The sequence below is a fragment of the Copadichromis virginalis genome, linkage group LG14 (assembly GCF_057382275.1).
Source record: "Copadichromis virginalis isolate Kocher_CV1m ecotype Utaka linkage group LG14, C_Virginalis_male_GT1.1, whole genome shotgun sequence".
Classification (NCBI taxonomy): Eukaryota; Metazoa; Chordata; class Actinopteri; order Cichliformes; family Cichlidae; genus Copadichromis; species Copadichromis virginalis.
In genome coordinates, this window is record NC_140631.1 from 7,891,415 (window position 1) to 7,913,169 (window position 21,755).

General features: G+C 40.6%; 1 protein-coding gene across 3 annotated transcripts in view; it reads right to left on the reverse strand.

Annotated features, from left to right (window-relative positions):
- ecel1 (endothelin converting enzyme-like 1) overlaps nt 1-21,755 on the reverse strand; it is a 58,320-nt gene that overhangs the window by 33,564 nt on the left and 3,001 nt on the right. For 2 of the 3 annotated variants that reach the window (XM_085479167.1, XM_085479169.1), the window contains exons 2-7: nt 16,524-16,758; nt 15,553-16,425; nt 14,540-14,608; nt 13,942-14,052; nt 13,718-13,810; nt 9,931-10,055 (exon numbers count right to left, since the gene is read on the reverse strand). In XM_085479167.1, the coding sequence (XP_085335293.1) occupies nt 9,931-10,055; nt 13,718-13,810; nt 13,942-14,052; nt 14,540-14,608; nt 15,553-16,410 (1,256 nt within the window). In that variant the 5' untranslated portion in view covers nt 16,411-16,425; nt 16,524-16,758. The remainder of the gene's footprint in view (nt 1-9,930; nt 10,056-13,717; nt 13,811-13,941; nt 14,053-14,539; nt 14,609-15,552; nt 16,426-16,523; nt 16,759-21,755) is intronic. The other variant, XM_085479168.1, reaches the window with a different exon arrangement.

Sequence of the window (21,755 nt, forward strand, 5' to 3'; positions counted from 1 at the left end):
CATGTTAAAATCACAGAATTAACAGCAATAAAAAGCATGTTTATTTGGTCTCTATGAATAGTAGTGATGGGATTTCCGGCTCTTTTTAGAGAACTGGCTCTTTCGGTTCGGCTCACTAAAAAGAGCCAGCTCTTTCGGCTACGAACCGGCTCTTCAGGTTGTTTTGTTGCTTTAATTAATTTATTATTAACAATAATATAAAATTATGCACAAAAGGAATTACTAATGTAAAGAAAAAAGTGGTTTTATTTATATATGTTTATATATAAATTAGAGATGGACCGATCCGATATTACGTATTGGTATCGGTCTGACACTGACCCAAATTACTGGATCGGATATCGGCGAGAAATAAAAAATGTATTCCGATCCATTAAATATCAAAAAAGCACCTCACAAAACTTGCTACACGGCGTAACTCGGCTCATAAACGTAGCACATTGCAGCAGTATGCATCACGTGATAGAGCGGCTGTGTGTATTTGTAGCCTCACCAGCATTTCATCTCCGAGGAAGTTATCCCAGAGAGAAGTAAAGCAACTGTGTAAGTTCATCTCTGAATGTTTGTAAAGCATTCCCACGTTAAGCTTAACAACCGATATATGGAGCGACTGCCTCTCTCTCTCTCCCTCTCCTGCTGCTACTTCAATCATGAAACTGCTTAATGATCAGCTGATCGGCTTTTCTGTCGCGAGTCCGTCTCTCTTCTTTGTTTTTGGCCCACTTCTCACCAGAAAGAGGAAACCAGCAGCTGAACAACAGCAGCACGTTTAAGCTTGATAAGCTGTTGTTAGAATTTATTTAATATTACTTTCTAAACCAGGATCTTTTTCTATGTAGCTGACGGCTGGTAACTGTGCAGGGGCGGATCTAGCAAAGTTTAGCCAGGGGGGCCGATAGGGCATGAACAGGGAAAAGGGGGCACAAAGACATACTTTTCTTTCTTATTCTCATTTAAAATGTCGAGCTTTTAATAAATAATTATCTGACTCTTACACCCAAAGTTTTAATCTGATGTAAGATATATAGAAGTCCATTACTGTACATAGTAACTATTAAGTCTAATATACCCTAGTAAGCACAGATGGTACCTTCCTTTGGGAAGGTACCATCTGTGCAGTCTGCAATTCTGTTGAAGAAAGATGTTGAATCTATTTAATTATTCTTGAAAAATAATTTATTTCTGTGCATTTTCCCCCTGCATCAAATTAAATTTGATTACATCGATTAAGCATCAGGAGGTGGAGGGTGGTTCCTTATTTTTTTTTGCTGGGAGTTTGCAACCCTATTAGTTAGGTTGCTTAATATTTCTGCTAAGTACTCTTTAAAATACCAGAATAGGGAGGATGGAGTAGGTTTAAGTTTATTAGATTGATCAGTGTTGCTGAACTATGAAATATTTTGGGTGCAGTGTATTTTTTACATACAGGTATAACAGAATAGCTTTAGTGTTGTTATTTATTTAAACTTGAGTATAAACTTATACAAAATGCATATTAAAAAAAACGTTTTATTGATTAAAAAACACACTATATCGGATTCATATCGGTATCGGCAGATATCCAAATTTGTGATATCGGTATCGGTATCGGACATAAAAAAGTGGTATCGTGCCATCTCTAATATAAATATATGCGGTGGCCCCTAGAGACAAAACACGTACAAACTCCAAAAAGCACATACAAACTCCAAAACACATTTCTAGCATGAACTGAACATCCTTTATCATCTGCAACTGAAAATAGTTGTGGATGATAACTATACCTTTCTACGCTGTTGTCCCTGGCTCTCTTTCTCCCTCCTGCTCTGTTCCTGTGCTACTGAGTGTAACTACCGCCCCTCCCCCCTCTTCCCAGCGTAAAGCACAAGGCTCGCATGCTGAGTGAAGCGGAAAAAAAGTGCGAGAGAGAGAGGGTGAGAGAAAGAAAAAAAAAACAAAACCCCCCCCGGCTCGCGATAAGGAGCCGGCTCGCCTAGTTCACGTCAAAGATCCGGCTCTAAGAGCCATTTCGTTCGCGACCGACCCATCACTAATGAATAGACTGGCCCTTCTGTATGATGCAGCTGATCCAACTTTATTAAGGCTTTAATTTAGGGTCACTCTGACTGGGAACATGCTGACCCAGACAGCTGAGGCCTTGCTTCTGTTAATTCCTGGAGAGTGAAGTGGGCCTCTCGACAGCCTTAGTACAGTTGGTACCTTTTGGATCAATTTATGGGAAATTTAATGTAAGTATCTCAAAAATATTACATGTTGTCTGGTACAGACTGTGCGGGAAAGGTGAATAAAATTAGGACATTTTATTAGCCTGTTACTTAGCACTTAGCAGTGGTCAGCTAATAACATTACATTACAAAGTTCCTCTAGAACACTGTAAACTAGCCGTATGATAGTTTATGTTAAAATTCCATCATTTAGAAGTATTCAGTTTGCAATGTCAAGCAGCGCTGTTTTCTTATGATAGTATTTTGCAAAACATGCTAATATGCGTATTTAAGGTAAACCTACATAGCTCTGCTAGCAAGGACGATGACTCCTATATTAATTGGTTAATAGGCACCTTTGGTTATTGTGACATCACTGGTATCACCCCAACCGGTTGCAGCAGATGGCCCCGCCCCTCCCTGAGCCTGGTTCTGCCGGCGGTTTCTTCCTGTTAAAAGGGAGTTTTTCCTTCTCACTGTCGCCAAAGTGCTTGCTCATAGGGGGTCATCTGATTGTTGGGTTTTTCTCTGTATCTACTGTACAATATAAAGCGCCTTGAGGCGACTTTTGTTGTGATTTGGCGTTATATAAATAAAATTCAATTGAATTGAATTGAATTATTGGAAGTTTAGCTTCACCTTCATGTTATCGGTAATTTTTATTTTGAAGCATGTGTGCAAAACTGGAAAGACCTCTTGATGTGGAAGCAAGTCTTCATAAGTTATGCTAATGAGCAACATCCCTCAAGAAATCGAATAGCTCACCATCCACCTTTGTTTAAAACCTAATAATGAATTTCCTGTGAGACAGAACCTGAGATGGACTGAAGGTGGGAGGAAGATGACAAGAAAGAAAGAAAGATAGTGAGAGACTTGGTGGTACAGGTAGGATCATTCGAGGACCATGGATGACGTGCAGATGGAGAGAAAAGAGAGCGAGAGGTGTTGATGGATTGAAACTGAGCTGTGGGATAGACAGATACAGTGAGAGAGGAGGAGATGGAGAAAGATGACGAGAGTTGGGAGAAAGAAACAAGTTTGTTGAGGGAGAAGAAACAAGAAGAATATCTGACACAATGAGGGAGAGGGGGAAACGGAAGAGTTCAAATTTTTACCACTGTTGGTGCAAGGAAGGCTATATCTGCCAAGAAAAGAAAAGAATATATGAAATAACTATTACGAATGGAAAGAGTAAAATCTTTTGTAAGCCAGTATCATGACGCAAATACAGAAAAATGTTTACGTTTAAGGAAATATATATATGGGATATTGCGTCACACTTCTCTTTACACTTTTAGTTAAAACCCGTCAATAAATGCTCAAATAGGTGTTCTAAAATCTGTGACAATAACTTTGACAATTCGTCAGGATGGCTCTATGATATTTGAGTCCATCTGCAGCTCCATGCTATTGTATTAAATGAAATTAATGAAATTAATTTAAAAAAAGGATTTGTTTTTTTAAATAGGGTACACTAAACTTACTGGACAGATAAAAACGTTGCTTCATCTGAGACTGAAGCTTTTACCTTTCAAATGAAATATAAATATTGGCTGCAATCAAGCATAAAACTCAGTGAAAGAGCAATGCTAAACTGCCTAGTTACAATAAAGTTTGATTGATTTAGGAAATCTTACTATTGCTTTTTATTTAAAACCGAAAACCTTCGTAAGTCAAATGTCTAAAAAACAAAAACAAACCCAAGTTAGTTGAATAATTCCCATTGATACATATTTATTTCATAGGTTTTATGCTTATCTAACATCTATTTCCCTATCAGAAACAGACTGCAGTGTTTTAAAGGTCATCAGTGTGCAAAATGGGCAAAATTCACTAGTACAGTTTAGAAATATTAGTTTGACTTCAATGCAGTCTAATAAATGGCACTTGTGGTGAGGTGGAGGACTGGAGTGAGCGTGTCATCTAGGGCTAGGCCACATGTGTGAGAGGTTTTAATCTTTGGTTTTAAATGGAAGCAGTTCAGACTGCTTTGAATCCGAAGGTTGTTTCTCCTTTGTGGCAAAGTGAGAACAGCATATCAAAATTTCTTTTCACGCGTACAAATGGAACTGAAAAGTTAACATTTCAGATTCTATCTTTTTCTTCTTATCCAGTTCAGGGTTGTTGGATGGCTGGAGCCTATCCCATCTACCATACAGGGAGAACATACAAACTCCACACAGAAAGCAATCAGCCAGTAGGTAGTTTCGATCCCAGGACCTTTTTGCTGTGAGAAGGTGCCAGAGTGGTTAGCACTGAGGCAGTAGTGCTACCACTATATCACCACGATGCCCCCATTTTAAAATCAGTGTTACTGAGTAGGTTTAGGTATTAGGCTGAGTTTAAAGAAAAGAGGAGCTAAAACTTCTTGTCAGACAGCGGGTATACTGACGGGCCACATACAAGCCAGTGTAACGTAAAATAGTATTTTTTTGAACTGTGAACCATGCTTCTCAAATGTGGTTCGAGAATAAAAAAGCTACAGTAAGAAATGAGCATAATGGGTCCCTTTACACACAGTGTTCCCAAACACCAGTCAGTTTAACAAGCAGAGGATGAACTGCAGGCAGGTTTACCGGGATAAATACTGCATGTATTGAGTATAAGGTGTGCAGCTCCACACTAAAGCCTATATCTGCCGATTGTTAAAGCTGACTGCGTGCATGAGTGATAAAAGAGAGAAAACACAGGCTGTCAGATAGTCACTGGTGGAGAGAACAAAAGACAGAAGGAGAGGATGATTGAAACATTGTGCAGAATCTGTTACTAAAGCCATCGGGGGGATAGATGGACGTACCACTACAAGAGAAGATTGGTAAACAACAAGGGAAGAGACAGAGCATCAAACCTGGAGTCTGCAACCCGAAGAGACATGAATTGGTGGTGCTAATGGATGTGATGGTGGCAATGGTAATGGTAAGGGTTAGGAATCCCTTAAAGATATAAAGCTTACAGTCTTGTGATTATTTCACAAAGAGAAGACTTTGTGAAATAATAGGAAAGAACCTGTTTAAAAAGTGGAGCAAAAACAGATGAATTGACAAAATGTGATATGGAGGAGATGCTTTCACTGATGGCACTTGGACTAAATCACAGCAACACATCCTGTCATTCGTAGAAGCTAATGAAAGTAAGCAGGGATAACACAAAAGTGAACAATCACCTTTATTTAAATCCTTTAAAATGGATGAAAAGGGAATTAAAAGCCAGCAATAACTTAAGTAAAAGCATTTAAAAAATGCCCAGCAATCATTCATCTTTTCTACTCTGTGTCTTACCTCAAGCTACACTACGCTTTTGCAGCACAGTCTAGCAAAAAATACATCATGGTGTTTGTATTTGTCTAGAAATCACCCGACCTAGGTGCATGTCAGAACACTAATGTCTGGATGCAGTGGGAGATCCCAAAATACTCTTTAGGAATTGAGTAAAATTCTTCTGTGATAATCACTTATCAGAAGATTTCTTCTGTAGCTGTTACATTGAAGAAGTCCCCAAAATAAAACAAACTTGCATTTTTGTTTAAATGATGGTTGTATTTTGCTGTGAAAAACAGGAAAACATTAGCACACTGACCCCAGAAAGTTGATTCTGTTCATCAGGACGTAGTGCTTTCGGTATGTTAAACATTTCATCACTCAGCCTCAGCTGGCTGCAGGTTTCCCCAGCCTCATAAATGGTGCAGTTGCATAATGGATACGATTAGCTGTGAGCTCAGCTTCATGATCATTAATATGTAAATTGTCACGACCATCCATGGGCATAAGTATTGTTCTCACAGAGTTAGGGAATGGCTGCAATCACAGCAATGTAACATGGTGTAAGATCTTCTTCGATTCAGGAATGGTCATTCTATTTTCACATAAATGGCCTCCTTGACTCCTCATTTAAACCAGTGTTCCTTCCCCTCCAGGATGTGCACATGCTCATTATTAAACAAGTGGCCACTGGCCTGGAGGTTTAAATAGACCACAGAGTCCCAGCCCACTGTGGTAGCTCTTCTGTAGCTCCCAGAGGTTGTATGGGTTCCCTGATGTATAATTCACGGCCATCCTCCAGGCAACTCTGTTTGTCCCAGGGGACTCGATCCTTGAGGTGGACCAAATTTTGGCGCAGTGTGTTTTGGGGTTTGAAAGCCACCGAGATGCAGTGTTTTAAAAAAAAAAAAGTGTCTCAGCTGTACACCTGACACATAAGGGATCACCAGTGGTTTTTGCCTAGACAGCAATTGTCCTTATTCTCTTCTGGGTTGCCTGGAGCATACTTTAGGTGCCTTCGCAGCTTTGATAAATGTTTAGCTGGATTAGCTACATGAATTCAGGGCCTTTTTTAATATGGCTGCTGTGTCTGTGGGGATGGTGTTTGTGTCCTGATGACACACAGTTGTGTTCCAGTGGATGGTGAGAGTTAAACGGTAAATACTGATGTTTATGCAATGCATTATCTTACAGGTTGAGTTTGTCCCCCATTACCGATGGAAATTTCACAGTCCAAGAATGCTAGCCTGTCATTTTTCATATCTTCTGTGGTGAACTTGATGTGTTTGCTCATAAGTTAATGTGAACCTTGAATTGTGGTACACCCAATCCATAGATTTGATTGTTACCCAGGTGCCATCAACATACCTGAACCGATCACTCGGTGGGGTAACAGAGCCTTTTCCCCACTGTCTCCATATACTGTTAACCACAATGTGTGATACTGGGGAACCCATGGCGCACCCATGTTTTGGTGTGATGTGAGTGCCTTCTTGATGCTGATATTGGACACTGGAGGCTTTGTATAACTGGGACAGGCTAAAGCTTTCATCCACAGTTGCAGTTGTCGCCATCGCTCTACTTTAACATTCGTATCTGCATCTACAGTGTTGTTATTTGTTATATTTTATTCTGTGGCTGTGATCAGTTCTACTAGCATATTTGCCTCTACATGAGAGCAAAGTTCGACCCCTTAGGAATAATGTCTTTCTCTACCTGAGTGAGTTGCTGTCAGACAATTTCTTCACCCACTTGTCCACTACCCCTGTGGCTTGTTGTTAAGGAAACTCTCTACTCTATGCTGATGTTTCTGGTGCCCAACAGCTAGATCCTGCCCGGTCTTACACTTTTCCTTCTGTGCTAAATGACCCTTCCTGGTAAATTTGAGCACCTGTTGAAGAGTAATATAAGTCTTTGATGGATCTGTTCCTCTTTCAATTGAACACATCACCTGATCAATGGAGAAATTAGTTAGTCTCACCTGCTCATTTAGCAGCTGACTCTGTGCCTTCTGGAGGACTTTGTTAGCTTGGTGGCCCTTGACAGATGATCTCAGTGTAGACTTTTAGGAGCAATCCCACACTGTCTGCATCTGAGACTGGATCTCAGGTGGTAGCTATAGTCTGCCGTCTTACATGCCGTATGCTCATACTCATGTACCAGCTTTAGGCAGTCCTTGCCAAAGTGAAGCAAAATGTCTTGATACGTGCTCAATCATCCAAGTAAGGAAATCCCAGGAAGTTGATTCTGTTCATCTGGATGTCACGTTTTCAGTGGGAGAAATGTTTCATCACTCGTCTAACTGACTGCTTTAGCCCACTGAAAAATCACCAGTGCTGAGTGATACAAAGCTCACAGTGAAACTCAGGCTTTCCTTTCAGTCTGTTTAATGTAGGCAGTTGCCATCTGTCAAACATCTGCGCTTCATCTGTACCTTCAGCCGGGTGTGTCCAGAATGTTCTGTACAGTCTGAATATTAAAATGTGATTTTTTCAGATTACAGTAAAATGAGTGATTGGTATATATTGCTGTTTAAAAACACTTAAAGAGCTGAAGTCACTGAAGAATAACTATTATTCAGTAACTATACTAACACTAGCAGTTCTTTTAGGCATTATAACATCATATAACATTCTGACAAATTTGCATTGGTTAATTCCCCTTATACATACCAATTCTGATTTGTAATTGCAAACTTTAATAATTATACCAAGCTGCAGGATGTCAGATAGCTAATTACTTGTTTGTAGAGTTGCACTTTGTGTTGAATTTTTTATGTAATATATCCTAAGATCTGTTATAAATTCTTCCAGGGGGCAAAAGTTTTCTGTTGAAGGTAACAAAGCTGGGTGGGTTGAAACTGTACCACAGTCAGTTATTTCAGCATTTCTTTTTTTTAATGACAAATCACACAATCATTAGCAAATGAGCCTTAATACAGACTAGAACTAAAAAGCTTTGTGTGACAGAGAAATTCAGATCTACGTAAAGCTGGACAGTCAACTAGATCAAGCTCTCTGTTATTCAGAGGAATTACTCAGATATTCAAAGTGTGGCTTGTAGGAAATTTGGTCTTCACTTTGAAAAACACTCATGCTGAATTGTATTGTTCTCATTCCGATTAACAAGCAAAGAAAATCTATTAATTGGGTAATAAACCTACACTGAGTGGGACGTAATTGAGAAAACAAAAGCAATCAGTCATTTCCACCATAGTGTCAATATTGCACATTATGATCTGTGAGCTTCATGAATAGTATGACAATATGACAATATGACATTGTGACCAACACAACCCCTGTGGAAATGCTGACTTTTGTTACTATTTCAATGTCACTCCATGACCTCTAATAAAGTAGACATGTTACAGTCTGACTTTTCAATTGATTACAAATCTTGTGTGAGACTGATCAATATTACACCAGCGTGAAGCCCATGACTTGCACAAAATCAATCAAAGGTTTCACAATACAATGTCACAAAGTTTGTAAATCTGAAACAGTGAACAGTGGTAATAAAGGAGCAGCACTGAATGTCCTCGCAACTTCATGAAGTGGTGAGTCATTAAATTACCAAAATGTCTGAGTAAGTTACGTTGCCACTTACTCAGACATTTATGTTGCTGGACAGACAGACATGCATCCTGTATCAGACATAAATGACAAGCAAGTAATCCACCCGCGAGTCATCCAGCCATTCAGCTGTGCATGAGGGCTGGGGGCTGTTGTGTATTTGTGTAGAGCACAGAGACTATTGGCGAGCTGTCAGTGGCTGTAACACACATCCTGACGTACAGCAGCCCTCTAAGGCCTCCCCTGGAGTCTGTCAGGAAGAAGAAGGGAAAGGAAAGAGTGTGTGTTTCTGTATATATATATATATGTGTGTGTGTGTGTGCTTATGTGTGTTTGTGTCCATCCATGTGCGTCTGCGTCTGTCTGAGACTGCAGGAGGTAGAAAGGTGTGGAGGTAGATCAATAATAATCAGCTGCAGTAGAACTGGAAGTTCACTCAACAGTGACTCTCCACACACACACACACACACACACACACACACACACACACACACACACACACACACACACACACACACATTAATGTGTACACAAATACATGCACAGCAGCACTCAAAAACCAATCCATACACCTTGTGACACTGCATTGTAGCCCAAACTATAGTGACAACACTCAAATAAAGGCAACCCACACACAGATACACGCACGCACACACACACACACGCACACACACACACACACACACGCACGCACGCACGCACGCACGCACACACACATATACACACACACTTAGAACTACCTCAAACTAAAACGCTTACTCATACTCTCAAAGTACCACTTCTAAAATGCATGCGTCTAATCTCATTGATTTTCCATACATTTCAGCACCTTCATCTTTCTCTACCTGCTCCACACGCTCAACCTTCACCCTGCACCAATGCCTCTGATTTCTTTACCTCTTCGAAGTGGTCTTGATGATTTCAGAGACTTTCTGCATGTAATCGGTGGCGAGCACCACGATCTCTTCATCTTCTGAAAAGTTGTCATGGAAAATTCTGTCCAGCAAACGTTTCCAATGAAGCTGCAATAACAAGAGGGTGGTTTAGATTGTATGTAATCATACAGTTTAACCTTTTAAGAGACAAAAAATTGGATAAATGGATCATACTATGCATAAATACATAGTATGATCTACGGGACTATTGCTATTCAAAATCAAAGTAGGCCTGTATCAGCAACTCAGTCCAGTCAACCTAAACAACCATCTAAATAATTTGTTCCTATTCTTAGAACCTATACTGGTAACTGGATATATGCTGTAGGTAAATGGTTAATGGTAAATATTTAGGTTTAGGCAAAAAGAAGAAAAGAAGTTGCTTGGTGACTGTTTTCAGTTTTCAGTTTTATTTGTCATATGCAAGTTAGCACAGGGTCAACATTGCAATGAAATGTATTTTGGTGGTTACTGAACATTTCCAAGCTGACCAAACTGACGCCCAGTTCAGCAAGCTCCAGACTGAGCAGTACCAAGCAAACAAGGTGGAATTTCAAAGGGAATCTGGGCCTTCTGGTGCAGGTAGTGAAGCTAAGATGAAAATGCTTCTCTATCTGTAAACAGTTTCTTTCAAATGAAGTATAACTGTCAAATGCGATCAAGCATCCATCATGAATGTACAGTAAAAGTACAGCAATAAAGTATTGCTCCAACCAAGTGCTTTAAACACTGACTAACGTTTCAAACATGGTGAAACATTGTTAATAAATTTAAGTGTTGTTTTGGGGAATTACTGACCATGTCCAAACCAAACAAATTGAAAAGAGGCCACTTGACTACTTTATAACGGCTAACTGCTAAACTATACCTATGAAAAGTATTCGATTGTCTGCATTCATACACATATAAACTTGAGTGACATCCTTTTCTTAATCCATAGTTATGGAACCACATTCCATGAAGTTCTCTATGCACTGTTCTTGAGAGAATCTGAAGGCCACATTAAGTTTGGAGGTCTCTAGTCATTGACTCTATAATTTTACATGGCCTACCACTTTGAGTTGCTGTCATTCCCAGTTGCTTCTATTTATACCAATAACAGTGGTAGGGATTTTCACAACTAGATTTGTTGCACAGGTGGCATCCTATCAGAGTACCACGCTGGAATTCACTGATCTCCTGAGACTGACCCAGTCTTTCACAAATGTTTGCAGAAGCAGTCTGCATGCTTAGGTGCTTGACTTTATACACCTGTGGCCATGGAAGTGATTGGAACACATTCAATGATTTGGATGGGTGAGTGAATACTTTTGGCAATAAAATATATGAAAAAAAAAAAACCTTATTTAGTTCATACTAATAGGATGTAAGTTTGGGAAGCCCATACCTAGCACATAACCAAACACCAACACTGAACACAGTTCTCTAAGTAAAACCTAGTCCTGGTCCAATGCTCGGTATACATACCTACCTTCACCTATGGCTGGAAGCTGCGAGTAGTGACTAAAAGAAAAACAGTGCAGATATATGCAAACCCTTAGAGGTGGTGTGATGAGCTCAGTGACTTGGAAGGGGCTCAAGGAAGAGCTGCTGCTGCTCTGCATCACACAGAGCCACTTGAGGTGAGGAATCTGACTAGGACACCTCTGAAAATTAAGGTGTTTCAGGCATGTCCAGCTGGGAGCAGACCCCAGTTAGACACCTGGAGAGATTATTTCTCTTGCCTGGCTCAGGAATGCCGTGGTATCCCAGAGGAGCTAGAGGTGGCAGTAAGGCAGAGGGAGGCCTGGCTGTCTTTGCGACCCTTTCTTGGAGTGGTGAAATGAATGGACGGATGGAATTCTAGACTCCATTCACTATTGCAACATCACAGATGAGGTCACTAACCAAAAAGGTTACTGTGGCAACAGATGTAAAACATACATAAAACATGGGGCACTCTGGCGGTCCAGGGATTTAAGATTGTGAAGATAAAATGCAGTATCCCCATCGCCCATCATTCACTTTTTTCTTGCCATCACTATTGTCAGCTGTTGAATAATGTGTAATGTTGCATTGCATGTCTGCAGCAAAACTGAAGAAACATAAGACTGGACTCCAGATCCAGTCAAAAGCAAATATTTTTTCTTACAAAACACTGAAGTGATTTAGCAGCAGCCTCTGATCGAATCTCAAGCCTCTAATATGCTTCTTCCTATGTGTCCCTCTTTTTTCTCCTCAGCATCTCTCACACCCCTTTTATCCACATTCAAGTTCAAACTGTGTGTGGAGTTTCTTTCTTTCTTTTTTTTGGCTGAGAAACTAAAACTCAAACTGCTCATCTCCCTCTCAGTATATGTCCAGTTTCCATCTCTCCAGCTTCCCCCTTCAGCCATCCCTCAGCCATGAAACATAGTGAGGATTCTCTGTCACTGTACACGCTGCTTCACAGAAGAGCTTCCTCCTTCTCTTTCTCCATCTTTCCCGCTGTCTCCAGTGTCTTTCCCTTTCCTCTCACCTCCCTCCCTCACTTCAACCCCAAAACACCACCCGGTTTTCTCCTTTTCTTTCTACCTTCTTCTTTCGTTGTGTCCCTCAATCTGCTCGTCTACCCCTGCTGGGGGGACAGCTTTTGTGAGTCACTTAGGCCTCGGTGTGTCTATGTACGTGTGTGTCTAAGTGTGTATGTGTACATCTGTGTGTATGTAGTGCTTCACTGCACTGACCCTCCCCAAGCACACACACACACTCTGGCTGCACAGTCACACACTCGCCACACTACTTAAAATGCTCAGTTTGTCATGGCCTGGGTCTAGGGACCCAGGGCTCATGTATTTTAGTGTATGTTTATGTTTATATTTTCTGTGTGGTGTTTTGGTTTTCTCTCCTTTTTTCTCCTGGTTTCTCCGTGTGAGCTTCTGGATGTTTTGGTTCGCTGAGGAGACTGCGAACCCGGAAGTGTTTCTGCTCTAGAGACAGCTACACCTGACGAGCAGATTACGCTCGTCAAGGGAGCGGAGGCCGACGCTGGATCCTTGAGTCAGAACTCGTCAGTACAGCCGTGGACTTTTGTATAAACCTTCGAGATAATAGATGTCCTGCTAACCTTAATGTGTTTGTGTTACCAGGAATCTGGAGCGGAGTGTGTTTTGAAGTCACGGTGTGGGAATAGGAGTTTTTTGGAGTCGCCACTTTTCACCTTTCACGGACGTCTGCACTGTGTGGGATTCAGGGAGAATCGCCACGGGACCACAATGCCTGGATTTTGTATATAGTTGTGTGTTTTCCACCCCCTGTCAATAAATCCACTGCCCTTCACTAAAAGTCTCGCGTTTGGGCCCTACTTTCACTACAACTCCACGGTCTGCCGTCGCAGCCCGTGACACAGTTGGAGTTCAAATCTTAATCCTTAATCCTAATCTTAATATGTATATACATACATATATATACATACATATATATACATATATATACATATATATATATACATATATACACATATATACATATATACACATATATACATATATCTATCTATCTATCTATCTACATATATCTACATATATATATATATATCTACATATATATATCTACATATATATATCTACATATATATATATATATATATATATATATATATATATATATATATATATATATATATATATATATATATATATATATATATATATATATATATATATATATATATATATATATATATATGTATATGTATGTGTTCTGGTTGTACATGCACGTGCACTACTCACGCTGGGAGCAATACGCTGCAGCTGCCTAAGGGTGATGCGGTTATACATGGTGCTGATGTCCTTTCTTTGGTCGTCATATTCTGACACAGTGATCTGGAAAGAGAGGAAATTTTACTCAGCACTGCGCACACACTCATGTGAAAAAAGAAACACATACACGCACACACACACACACACACGCACACACACACACATACACACACACACACACACAATCAGCTTACATTGGCCAGACGGGTCTCCAGCTGTATAATCTCCGTGGACTTCTGTGTGGCGTTGTGAGCTCCCAGCATGCTCAGCAAGCGCTCCATCAGACCCTTGTATGCCGTCAGGATCTGAGAAGCAGAGTGATATCAGCGCTAATAGACAGGAGGTGCTGCTGAGACATCGTCAATAATGTCCGGAGACGGCGGTGACATGTGGCAAAGTGGACAGCACAACAACACCACAGTGGGTGACAGAGGAAAACAGGTGGATGGATGAAGAAGAGCGAATGAAGAGTCAATAGGGCAGATGGGAGGAGGAGAGAAGGAGGAAAGGACTGAGGGAGAGAAGATGGGGGAAAGAGGGGAAAGAGGAAGGGAGGGTGGCAAAGAGAAGTGGAAAAGAAAGCAAAAGAAAAAGATGATGTAGGAAGGAGAGAAGAGAGAAGCGAGAAGGCAGGCAATGGTTGGGGTCAAACAGGAGGTGGGATGAAATGATGATGAAATTTAGGCCAGTGAAAGGAAGAAGAATCAGGGAAGTAATGAGAGGAAGGGAGAAGGAATGGAGGAGGAAAAGTGGAGGGATACTGGTGGGTGGTAATAGAGGGAGAAAGCTCACCTTTGTACTATCTTCATCCTGGCCCAGATAGAGACTTCTTTCAGGCAGTGTGAGCCCTTCCTGATCAATCTGCACCAACATATGCACACATACAGTCAAAAGCTCAGGAGAGTTTTTATCTGCCATGTAGTCATATGTTTTACTAAGCACCCCACTGGTACATATTCAAAGGGTTGATTAATATTTGATACTCTGAAAAAATGGTAACATTTACAAACTATTCTCCACACTGTATGCTAAACATTAATCATTTATAACATTTAATGAATAATTCACACAGAGTAATTCATCTTTTATTAAACTGCAGATGTTTGACATCTAATATTACTGGGTTTTGTGAAAATCCTATCCAGAAGTTTTGGTTTTAAAAAAACTAAACAAAACTCTCCACACACTTATAGTCTTCTGACTAAAATCTAAACATGTGACCTATGCATGAATCCTGGGTCAAAATAGGGGCTTCCAAAAACTTCAAATAGAATAAAGAATTAGACATTTGAAAGTGAAAATTATAAATTATACTAAAAAAAATATTATTAACCAAAGAAAAGAAAAGAAAAAAGCAGCACTGCTGGAGGCTCTCTGTCTGACAGGTAAAACTGGATTTCTGTTCTATCTACCCCATACTGGGCGCCAAAGTAGAAACAGCTGTTTGCTGTGGGCCAAGATCCAGCTACCTTAAAACACACCATTGGTGAGAAAGAGAGTAGTTTAATCCCTGGCTCTATTAGTTTGCCCTCATGTGTACATAATGTAATATTAAATTGTTTTATTCCATGAGAGTTTTTTTTTAAATAAATAAATAATTTAATATGACTTTGGCCAGTTTCGACAGCACTAATGATAATAATATGTCTGTAAAGAGGCAAGTTCAGCTCTAATTTAGACTTCCATTGGACCTTTTGTGCCATTGTTGCACTGTATTTAGAAAAAACCCCACATTTTTTTAATACCATTAAAAACTCACACAACAAGCATTTTCAAATGGACTGAGTTTTCTCATAAGTTCTCACCCTGATAGCATTCCTTGAGGAGTTTTTGTCATCCACATTGACGGTGAGGGAGAAGAAGACAGCAGTGCTGTACTCTCCCTGCGTCCTATAGAGCAGCTCATTAAAGTCCGGTCTCTGTGGTGCACCCTCCCTTTCCCACCCTGCAGCACCAGGGGGAGCCCCCACCAGGTCCCACCCTCCACAGCTGTCTATTACCTCCATCATGGGGTCAGACCCCAGCTTGTCAATCTCCTGGATGTTGATGCAAGATCGATAGAACTCCTTGACTTTACGCTCTGCTGAGTTGGGCCCACGCCTCCGAATTGGCTCCAGCAGAAGGCGCTGTAGTTTCTCCTCATTATGTTCTCCTATGGCAGTAATGATGCCGTAGCTGAGCTTGTCCTCTGGGATGCCATGGCGCCTCAGCCAACCACCACAGGCGAAGGAATAGAAATCCTGGCATGGCTGGATGGTTGGGTCGATATTGGCCTGAACAAAACGAGCAGCCCGCAGGAGGGAGCGTTTCCGCTGGCAGTCCTGACGGCACTGCATGTCCTGGTGGACGTCCAGTGAAATGTACTTGAGTGCCAGCATGCTTCCCAGGATGACACACATGCCTGCAGCAAAGACCAGTGCAGAGAGGAGGCAGATTTCCCTCCGGCTCCATCGAGGGAGGCCCCCACTGTTGCCGGTGCTCCCTGGATCTTTGTTTCGACCACCTGACCAGGTCCCTCCCCGACTTCGTCCCATGTGACGGTCCAAGCTGCCCCCCAAATGAAGAGTCATACCATTACTGAGGATATCACTGCTGTAGCGACCGCCATATTTAATTTCCTGGAACTCATCATAGTGGGCTGTTAGTGAGTACGTCTTCTCCATCTTAAAGTAGAGTTTCTAGTCAACAAAGAGAAAGAGGAAGGGATGGAATTGGAGTTATTTTTGTGTTCAGAGTACTTTTATGACCGCTCCTACCGAGGCAGAAGCATAAATACCTTGTATGGGGCAAAACACTCAACTGATGTCAAAATAATCCTGTTGGCCTTCTTTAGGAAAAGTCCCCTTTATTCTTTTTAAATCAAAAGCCAGCAGAGCAAGAGACTTCCATTGTTAACAAGGAATCTCTCGGGTCCCGCTCTCTCTCGCTCATTCTCCTCCCCTCTGCTCCCTTTCCATTTGTTTTCCTCTCCCCGCTCTCTCTCTCTCTCTCTCCAACCAGTTACAGGTCACCTGTCGATAAAAAAATAAAAAAGAAATGAGACAGAGCAGGGCTGTAAGTCGACAGAAAGATGGGAAATTGAATCCATGATAACAGCCGCACAGGATGACAAAACAGCATCTGTTTTGCCACATTTCCCCCCACTTTGTCTCCGTCTGTTTGTCAGGTAAAGCTGTTGGATTGATTGGTGATAGTCAACCCACAAGGAGACGATGCCCCCCCTCCCAAACTGAATTATGGCTTTGGACAGATCAATGGCGAGTGAGAGCAAAGACTTGAGCATCAGCTGGGCAAAGATAGGTGTGGCAATCACCATAACGTAGCCCATCTCAGTCCGAATTGATGTAAAATTTTACTATATTGCAGATGGGTAGATAAAATGTACTACCTCTGTTTTGCCGAACGTATAAGAGTGGACCATCATAATACACCTGCCAAGAGCAGACCAATGTTTCTGATCATTTTGAAGAAGTAAAACTGAATTGGAAATGCCTTCCTCCTTAATATAGCTGCAGAAATGCAGTTTCCATGTCACTTTTTTACTTACACGCCTGCCAACTCCCTGTTTGTTAATGTAAAACACAAGGTGACAGAAAAACGGAAAATTGAATCTATAAGTACAAAAGCAGAGAATGACAGAAACAGCATCTGCTTTGCAACACTTTCCCCCACTTTGTCTCTGTCGGTTTTTCAGCTGAAGTTGTTGAATTGATTGGTGATGGTAAACGCACAGGGAAACTATGTCCCCCCACCGACTTGTGACACATCAATGGAGAAGACTTGGAACAAAGATTTAAGCATCAGATGGACAAAGATAGGTGAGTCAGTCCAGTTTGACACAAAACATTTATTACTGCAGAAGGACAGTTGATCACCTGATGACACACACACATGCCAAGCTGACTTGCTGTGGACCGAGCTAATACGCCAGCAAAGAGTGGACCAGTGTTTCTTGTCATTCTAAGTAAAAGTGAAGGGTATTTTCTTTTAAGGTCTTTTTCTTTCTTAATGTTACTTCAGATATCATATATGTTTGTGTTGAATCTGCCTTCCTGTTTATGAAAAAAAGGTAGACCCTTTGCAGAGAACTTAAAAGAACACCAAGTTCTCACACGATGAGCAGCTGCATTTGAATTTTAACACAAACACTCATAAAGCTCTTAACATGCATTTCTGTAACACATTAAAATGTATTCTTTTTCACTTTTGGCTATGTTCTACATGTAGCCTTTAAGTTATATCACCGGTCTTTAGAAAGATACACTGACTGATTGTTTTTTGGATGGTGTCCCAATCGGAGCTTGTAAGCGTGCCCAAGTCTGTGTGTGTGTGTGAGAGAGAGTGAGAGTGAGACAGAGGTTGTTTTTTAGTGGCTAGGCACAATGGACCTGCTGAAAGCTGTGAACGCTATCTGTAAATATTGATCCCTGTTATCGCCACTGAGGATAGCAAACTTCAGCACTGATTACTTTAAACAGCTCTCCTTATAAGAATGCTGTATGTAGACAAGAAGAAAAGAAAAAGCAAGAAAAGGAAGAAGGACAAAATTTTTTAAATAAACTAAAGAAGACTTTATAGGTAAACAGGTGTATAGCTTTCCCCATTCTGTGGCAGATGGATGATGAGTTGGTTCAAATGTTGAGTTTTAGTGGGAAAAGGGCAGCCTAAAAAAAACCCAATACTGTAGAAAGTGTGCATGCGCGGTGCAGGGATAACATTATTGTCTATCACTGCAGAGATGTGGACTTTCGGTCTCAGTAATTGCATGTTTGAACAAATACAGCCATCTTTATTGGAAGGGTATCTACTCTTAACTTCTGATTATGCCTGCATTCAGGATAACTCTAAATAAAGGTATGATTCATGCTTTGGGACAGTAGCAGGAAGCAGCAAGATATCGGAGCAAGCACCAAATAGCAAAATGGAAAGCAAAGACTAAACAAAGCCTTACATGTGGTCATAGTGTCCACAGTGTCCAGAGTTAAGGGTTAATTTATTTGGAGTCATATTTTGGAACTTTTGTCCAGTACTCTCTTTTAGCATTGTTTTTCTGTACCAACTCATGAGGAAAATATCTGGCTACACTCCTCTGTCTACTGACTGGTGACGACAAAAGCCTGTGATTGGTTTTACACATTGTTTTGAAAAATGTTTACTGGGATGGTCTAAAGTCGACATTGGACATTGTACTTTATCAGAAATGTTCAATAGGTGAATATCCTCCTATCCAGCATTTTTCTGTCTAACAATTTTTGCACAAGTGTACATCCACTTCACATTGATGCTGAAAAGCTGTGAAAAATGAAGCAGAGTTGTTGCGCGTCATTCGCCCAATGATATCTCTCGTTATGATTGACAGCGTTTTTCTTTTGCCTTTGAGTGTGGCTGTGAACACTTCCTATTTTATAACTGCTTTACCTGCAGCACAGCCTGACTCTGAAAGCTTGTATGTAAGGTTGGTGGCTGGTCTGACGTGCATGATGGTAAATAAATGTTTTTTTTACATTTTTTAAAATCATAAATGTTTTGGTTTTCTAACAATTTAATAATTAGGATTCATTTCATGTGTACGTGCCTTTCAAACATCTCAAGGTAAACTTGTATACATACAGCATTTAAAGCCATATATACAATTATAATAACCAAATAAATAAAATCACAAAGCAAAATTATTAAAAAAAAAACAAAAACTGATCACAGTAACAAAGGCCATGCTACAATGAAGGCTATGCAAGTCTGAACAGGTTCTGAGATGAGATTTAAAAATAGAGGCAGTTTATGGTTTGGAGATCTGGAAGAAGTGTGTTTCAAATCTTGGGGCAGAGCAACTAAAGGCTCTAAGTCTCATGGCAGTCAGATGCAGCAGAAGGAACAGACAAAAGAGAAGCTGAAGAGGACCAGAGTGTGCTAGAGAGTAAGTATTAGCAAGATCAGATAAGTATAGAGGAGTAAGGTTATGAAGGGCTTTGAAAGTGAGAAGGAGGATCTTGAAGTTAATGTGTAGGTGAACTGGAAGCCAATGGAGCTGTTTAAGAACAGACGTTATGTGTTCAGTGACTCTGGTTCGGGATATAATGTGGGCAGCTGAATTCTGAACCAACTGCAGTTTATGGAGAGATTCATGAGAAAGACTGTGGAGAAGAGAATTACAGTAACCAGGATGAGATGTGACAAGAGCATTGACAGGTATGGCTGTGGAGAATAAGTGAGGAACAAAGGGGTTATTATTGTGAAGATGAAGGTAGGCAGACCAGGTGATATTGTTTATGTGCCGTGATGGAAAGACTACTGTCAAGGATGATACCCAAACTCTTAACCCGAGGGGAAGGTATGACAACAGAGGTATCAATAGACATTTAAAAAAGTTATAAGACTTAGACGGTGCAAAATTGGTGTTCAGTTTTATTACCATTAAGTTTAAGAAAATTGTGTGTAAACCAAACTTTACTTGCATTTAAATGTTCAGAAATGGATGTGGATGGGTGAGCAGAAGTGGGAAGAGAAATAGAGCTGTGTGTCATCTGCATAACGGTGAAATTGAATCTAATATTTCCAGAAAATATTACTAAGGTAAAGATGACCCCTAAAGCTTGTCTGGGGGGTGGAGGGGATATCATCAACCTCTCAGCCTTTACATCTTTCTAGTGCAGCGCAAAGCTGGCAGGTGGTTAGTGCAGTGCACAGAGATGTGAACAAACTAGAGTGAGCTGAAAGAGGAGAAAAAACAGGGTGAAAGTGAAAGCCAAGTATTGTGTGTCTCTGTGCAGTGTCACTATCAATGTAACTTATCATCCATCAACCTTCTGCTTTGTCACACACACACACGCACACCATAAACATGCTGGATCTATAAAACTGTAACTGATCACTATTACCCTCTTGCACTTCATGCACATAATTTATTATAATGTAAATAAAATCAAATTATTGTTAAAATTATACACCACACAATCTCCTCCTGCAAGTTCTCCCCTTCTCTCTTTCAGCTACAGACACAAACACACATACACATCTTCTTTGTGTCACAATTCCTTACGCGTTATAATAAATTATGACACACACACTCACATGTGCACACACACCATCACACACTGAGTGGACATCCAGCTTATGGCTAATGGATTGGATCTTGCGGGTACCATCGCAGAGAAAGGCATGTGTGATAAATGGCTATTTATCGAACATGACAGGGCCTAATATCTGAGAGGTATACTAACACAGCAGCAGACACACACACACACACACACACACACACACACAAACACAAACACCCTTTCTTTTTCCTCACTCACACACTTTCCATCCATGTAACAAAAGCACACCCATGCAGATGCATAGCACCATGTCACTGGTCAAATATTTCCCTTAAATCTTATAAGGAAAATATAGCCTTTTGTTTTCTGATAGCTGTGGTTCTCTAAGAGTGATCTGGTACCATTTCTAGTACTGGGATCTTACTTAAGGGGACATTAAGCTAACACACGCTTATTCTGTCAGAACTACTATAGTTCTAGTTTTCAAAATTTGCCAAACAGCTATTTCTACAACTTTCTATAAAACACTCATTTCAGACAGTTTTTTCTTCACTTGGACCTTTATGACATCACAGAGAGAGGTTTTTCTTAATATGGCCATCTAAGGCACACAGCTCTAACTACGAGCACAGAAGTCACACCCACCTACCTTCCAACTCTTAGCTTCAAGATAGAGGGGATAAAATTCAATTCAATTCAGTTTTTGTAAAGAGCCAAATCACAGCAAATCACAGCCTCCCATTCTACTTTTAAATATCTTAGGAACCACAAGTAAACCAGCAGTCTGAGAAATGGCGTGTTTCAGAGAGTAGATGAACTGTGGGGATGTACCAAGGCCCAGTATGAAATTGCTGAAGATTAATCTGAACTTTAATTCAATCTAGTTCCATTTAGGTAACAGCATTCGTCCCAAGGCACTTCATAATATAAAGTAAAGACGATACATTAAAGAGAGCACATCAACTATCTTGTTG